Below are 5,925 nucleotides of genomic sequence, written 5' to 3' on the forward strand. Positions count from 1 at the left end.
AGGATAATGACAAAGATACTCAACATGCAAGGGGTCCGCAAGCGAAGCAGTTGAGAATGAATATAATCAGTGCAGCATGAATAAGGTCAGACTTACTGCAGATCACAGGACTGCACCAATGGACGTCAGGAAGAGCCAAGGCAGTTACAGAACATCGACTACTTCCTCATTTGGATCAACGATTACTCCCTGTACTGACGCCAAATCTACGGCTGATTAGACTCGGCGCACCGGAGTATCGCTACTGAGGTTGAGCCTCGGAGTAGCAGGAGTTGTTGAAGTTGTACATAAATTGCCTGGATGAAATGGGCTTGGCCTATCGAATAGTCACTGAGCTGCTGGAGCTAGGCCTTGGCATGGTGCGAGCTGACTGCTCGGTGGATGGTAGATGGTGCCTTATGCTCTTCTGGGTGGAGCTGCCAACATCCCTATTGCAAAATTACGAGTCAGATTTCGTCAAGAAACAGCTGCAGCAGCGCCTTGCTTCTCTCTGTCCTTCCACGCGAGCCTCCATAATTAGGTCTATTTTCAGTTTGTCCCGCTCCAGCTCTAGTGCGTCTCTAATCACTGACAAGCGATCAGCTTATAACCTACGCCACGTCCGTTCCAGCTCCACCGGTAGTTCATCTACTGTCAGTACTGAGAAGCTATCCCTATCTAACTATGATCACAGTTCTGAAGCTTCTATCAGTTCCTATACGTCTACAGCAAGTAGTGACAAACTATGGAACTATAACAGATCTGCTGCAGCTTCAGTGGAAACGAATGTACCTGATTCAGCTCTTCCTAATGAGTTTTGTCTTATGCCAGCAGCCGCCGTTCACGTTCCAAATGGCTCCGATCACTCGTACTCTGGTATAATAGCGTCGCCTGTGTCAAATCATCATCTCAGACTGAACATGAGCTCTCCTGCAGCTGCAGCTTCAGATCACCATTATTACAACAATCCATGCACCTTCAATGTCGACAACAGACTAAGTCCAAGGATGAGCCGAGTCCACATACAGTTCCATCTGCGGAATAGGAATGGCCTCGTCACTGATTGCCTCAGGGTCGTCACCGACTTGCACATGCGGCTCTATTTCCTGGGTGCCGACTATGACGTTGACTCGGTCCATCCGTCGGCAAACATTGAGCTCTTCTTGACACAAGAAAATGGTAGCAAGATTTCGGACCCGCTCAAGCAAGAACTTCTGATGTCTCGCCTTCGACAAGAAATGCAATGAAGATCATGAGGCGACCGACATAATTAAGGCAACGACACAGATCAGTACTTCTTCATGACGCATGTAAAAGCAACTTCTCTGTAACTGCATATTAAATCTCTTTACCGCAGTAAGATTAGCGCTTTTGTTTTCTTCCGCTGACTTAAGATGGATCGAATGTTGACAAGTAGGTATATATATGGGAGTGATCACTGGTCACCCACATTATTGGAGTTTGCATTCGTCGTGTTGCTAGAGATCGTCAATCCTCTCGTGCCAATATTAGTTTGCAAAAGTGCATTACTGCCATCCCGAGCTGTTATAAAAGAGCACATCTTTGCCGAATCTCCACATGAATTGCCTCATGTTCTTTGCCGTTTATTATGTATTCTGGTGAGTCAAAACACATAATGTGACCACTAATCTTTCTTCCCCACGATGACCGATTTTTGCTCTTCACATCTTGTTCCACGCGAGAATGGACATAAGTACTTAATCATGCGTGTGCAAAAGACAAAATTTATCGAGGTGGCGTCTTAACGGATCGTTACTTCACTCATGTACATGCGCAATCAGTCTCCCAACTTCAGAGGTTAGAGGGGTTGAATTAGATGATTAAAAGATATTCTATGTGCACATCAACAATATCATGCTAGCGTTTAACGCGAAAATAAACTAAGGATGGTTCATTATAAGAAAGTAAAGGCACCTTTAGTTAAATACCTGGATCACATATGGCTTGGATCATTAGAAGTAAGCTCATTAGCTAAAAACTCAAACATTCCTATTCTACTCATTCGATCATATTCATCTTTGATTAATACACTAGATTTTTACAAAACGTGAAATCACAAAGTTCATAGTAGTGCATAGACTACCCTACTATAAATTGTAGCTTGAGCTAACATCTTGAAGTTCTACAGTGGATAACTTGACCATATTTCAAAAAATTAATCATGGGGTACATGCGAGTGGTAGTTGTGCATCATCAATACAACCACAATTCTAGTATTGTTTGTTGGAGCTATACATAGCTCACCCTATCTAGACTAGGTCTCACCTATATATATGTAGATTATTGTGATCAATATGACATAGTCTTTAGGAGTATATATGGTATGTCTCTTCTCTCTCTACATCTCAGCATGGTATCAGAGCTATCATAATCGATTACAACCAATTCCATAAAAAAGACAATCAGGAAGTATACCTATGTAGTATCTCTTCTATTATTGAATCATATTCTTTTCATGCTTAAATTTGATGTATTGTGTATATTATAAGCATCTTATGTTTTGAATTTTAAGCATTGAAGAAGTTCACTCGAGCATCCTCGATCATTATTTAGATTGCAGATATGCTTTTCTTGGACACCCTAAAAGTTTCTATTTGGAAAACTCTTAAGGAAATGCCTTTCTCGAGAAAACCAATTTTTGTGATGTGCTACCCAAGCTTTCTTTCTATCAAATCTATGCTCAATTTAGAGTTTGTGTCAAAACTTATGTCACTTAAGGTAAACTGGACTTAAAACACAAAAACAAACATGACAATAGCTTTTCGTGTAGACTTCTATGACACAAGTTTCATTATGATTACTCACTCTTGCATTTTTGTATTTCTAATAAAGTTACCTGGATCATCATCTATTCTTGGCCAAAAAGTAAAGCGATAATGTTTTCAGTGTTGTTTATATTTCTCTTCTATGTTGAACCAATTTCTTCTCTTACATGTTTTGTCTATCTTGGGTATTTTTCTTTTGGAATATGCTTTTTGAACTAAACATATTTTCTTACAACATAGCCTCTGTGTATGATTTGTTGTGCTGTACTTTTATCTTGTTATTTTGTATATGGTGTGCAGATTCTGTGATATCATATTGTACATATTCTCTCAGCCAGCTATATCGAATTTTGTAATCCTCAACTAATTTCATTTTGGACAACATTCCATTCCTCACTTTCAAGGGCAAGGATTCCTTGGGTGGAAAGTAAAGATGTTGCTAATTCTTGAAGGCGATGACTTGCATGATATTGTTCTTGGTAATTATGAATGTCTGCCTCAAGCAATTGATCGGACTCATGATAAGACCCTTGTAACTAAAGGACCTATCTTTGAAGAATAGCAAACCATTTATAATGAGTGGGTTGTCAGATGTGACAAAGCAACTGATTAGTATATTCTTTTTGCTCTTCAAGAATTGATGTATGTAATCTTTCAACCTCAAAAGCTATATGGAAGTATTTGATAGTAAATTTTAAGAAGAAATCTATTACAAAAATACTTTATCTTCATAGTCAACTCACTGAATCACAATACAACATCGAAATTTTGATGACAACACATATTGAATCATTCAATAACATTATGAATCACTTTGTTGGTCTACTGGTGATGCTATTCTACGAAAGCAATTGGTAACACAACTTCTTGATATTGTAAAGGATCTTGCTTATGATAATATTGTTACCATATTACCTAACAAAGATGGGATCAATTTTGATCAAGCTTGTATATATTTGATTGAATATTTACAATGACATGAATGATGACATACAAATCAAGATACTCTTATAATATCACAAGAGGACACATACTCAAAAATAAAGAATCGACCAAGCTTTACTTACTTGAAGAAGGCGTCCCTTTCCATGCTGTATAGGTAGGAGTCATTATGGTGATAACTTCTCTCATCTCAAGTTTCCTAACAAACATTGTTCTTATTGTAGTAGAAATGGTCACACTATAGATGATTGTTGGGCAAAACAATATGATGAAGAACATGGTATTATAAATAAACAACCATGTTTATCTAAAGATTATTATCCTTGTGACTACTGCAAAAAGGATGATCATCCAGCCCATCTATGTTTCAAGGGGCATTTTGATTCAGATTGTAATAAAGCATATGCTACTACACATGACAACACTATTGAAGAAGCAAATTGTGTGAGTTATTATATCTATCTAGAAAGGATACTTCATGTTTGCGATGAAATTCTTTTTATAATTGATTCTGGTGCTATGGAAAACATTACAAATCAATCCCAATGGTTACATAATTATCATTCTATTCTTGTCAAGAAATTAGTTTATCTTAATGTGACACAACGTATCAAGTCAAAGGTATAGGTGATCTATATCTTAGTACTCTTTCTTCAAGAAGAATTTTGCATGGAGTTTTATATGTCCTAGATCTACAAAGGAATATTCTTTCAGTTGTAAGACTTGTGGATCTTAGTCTCTTCATTGATTTTGACGATACCAAGTGTCATATTGAGAAAGATGGCCAAACCATAGCTGTTGCCTCTCAAAATGGTAATCTTTTTGAGTTATCTTCAAAGGAAGATATTGCCAATGTTTCGGCAACTCCTCATGATCTTAACAACAAAATATGGCATCATTGAAAGGTGAGAAGGATCGAAGCTTGCACGCGAGCTATGGCGGGAGAGTAAGAGCAAGAAAGAGAGAGACAAGAAATGGGAACTCCAACGATCACAATGTGTGACCGGGCCTTCCTTTATTCAAACTGTCACTAAAAGAATAAAGAATAAAGTGACGTGGCGGGCGCCCGCCACCTGCAGTGTGCAGTGGCGGGTACTGTCAGTGTAGTAATACACGGGGCGGCACGGCGGAGGCGCCTTTACCCCCAACAACCTCCCACTTAAAGGCGAATCTGCCCTAGTGAGAGAGAAAAGAAAAAGAAAAGACAGTACAAATGTACATAGGTACAAGGGATGAGGAAATGCAACATCTCATCCAATGCCCATCAATCTCCTGAGGAAGGCAAAGCGCTCAGTAGTGAGGCTTTTCGTGAGCAGATCTGCACGATTCTCGTCACTGGAGATCTTGACAAGGTCAACAGACTTGTCCTCCACAACACCACGTATGAAGTGATATCTCACCTCAATGTGTTTTGTCTTCGCATGGAAGACCGAATTCTTAGCCAACTGAATGGCACTCATAGAATCCGAATGCAATGTAGGTATAGCATCAATCCCAAGGTCAACAACTAGACGGCCTAGCCATATGGCCTCCTTGCAAGCCTCAGTGGCTGCAACATACTTGGCCTCAGTGGTAGACAAAGCCGTACACTTCTGAACCCTGGACATCCAAGAGACAGCCCCTCTAGCATAGGTGAATACATAGCCAGAAGTGGACTTCCTACTATCTGCATGTCCTGCATAATCGGAGTCAGTGTACCCCACGAACCCTATATCCTGGCTGCCATAGCAAATACACATATCTACTGTGCCCTTCAGGTACCTCATGATACCCTTTACGGCATCCCAATGTCTCCTGCCAGGTGTAGCCATATAGCGTGCCACAACACCAACTGCATGCACAATATCTGGACGAGTGGCTATCATGGAATACATCAAACTGCCCACGGCTGAAGCATAAGGGATCTTGGCCATCTCGGCCCTCTGCTCATCTGTATGCGGACAATAGGCCTATGATACCTTCACATAAGAAGGTAATGGACATCCAATAGGCTTTACGTCCTGCATGCGGAAGCGCTCAAGGACTTTATGAATAAACTCCTGTTGTGAGAGATACAAAAGCCCCTGATGCCTATCGCGCTTAATGCGCATCCCAAGTATATGTGAGGCTTGTCCCAAATCCTTCATCTCAAAGCTCTTCTTCAGCTGAGATTTAAGAGCATCTAGCTCATCATGAGCTTTCCCTGCTATCAGCATATCATCAACATAGAGTACCAAGA

General features: G+C 40.1%; 1 protein-coding gene across 1 annotated transcript; it reads left to right on the forward strand.

Annotated features, from left to right (window-relative positions):
* The first annotated feature begins 305 nt into the window (after window positions 1-305).
* On the forward strand, window positions 306-1,226 carry LOC148027630 (ACT domain-containing protein ACR10-like). The gene has a single exon (XM_087689859.1). It carries the CDS (start codon window positions 306-308, stop codon window positions 1,224-1,226), a length of 921 nt encoding a protein of 306 aa, XP_087545985.1.
* Window positions 1,227-5,925: the final 4,699 nt, after the last annotated feature.

Source organism: Lygodium microphyllum, chromosome 12 (assembly GCF_053477565.2).
Source record: "Lygodium microphyllum isolate KBCC chromosome 12, Lygodium_microphyllum_v1.1.10, whole genome shotgun sequence".
In the NCBI taxonomy this organism is placed as follows: Eukaryota; Viridiplantae; Streptophyta; class Polypodiopsida; order Schizaeales; family Lygodiaceae; genus Lygodium; species Lygodium microphyllum.

What these genes read in the sequence shown, in the direction of transcription:
- LOC148027630 (XM_087689859.1), top strand. Translation starts at nt 306, where the DNA reads ATGGGCTTGGCCTATCGAATAGTCACTGAGCTGCTGGAGCTAGGCCTT.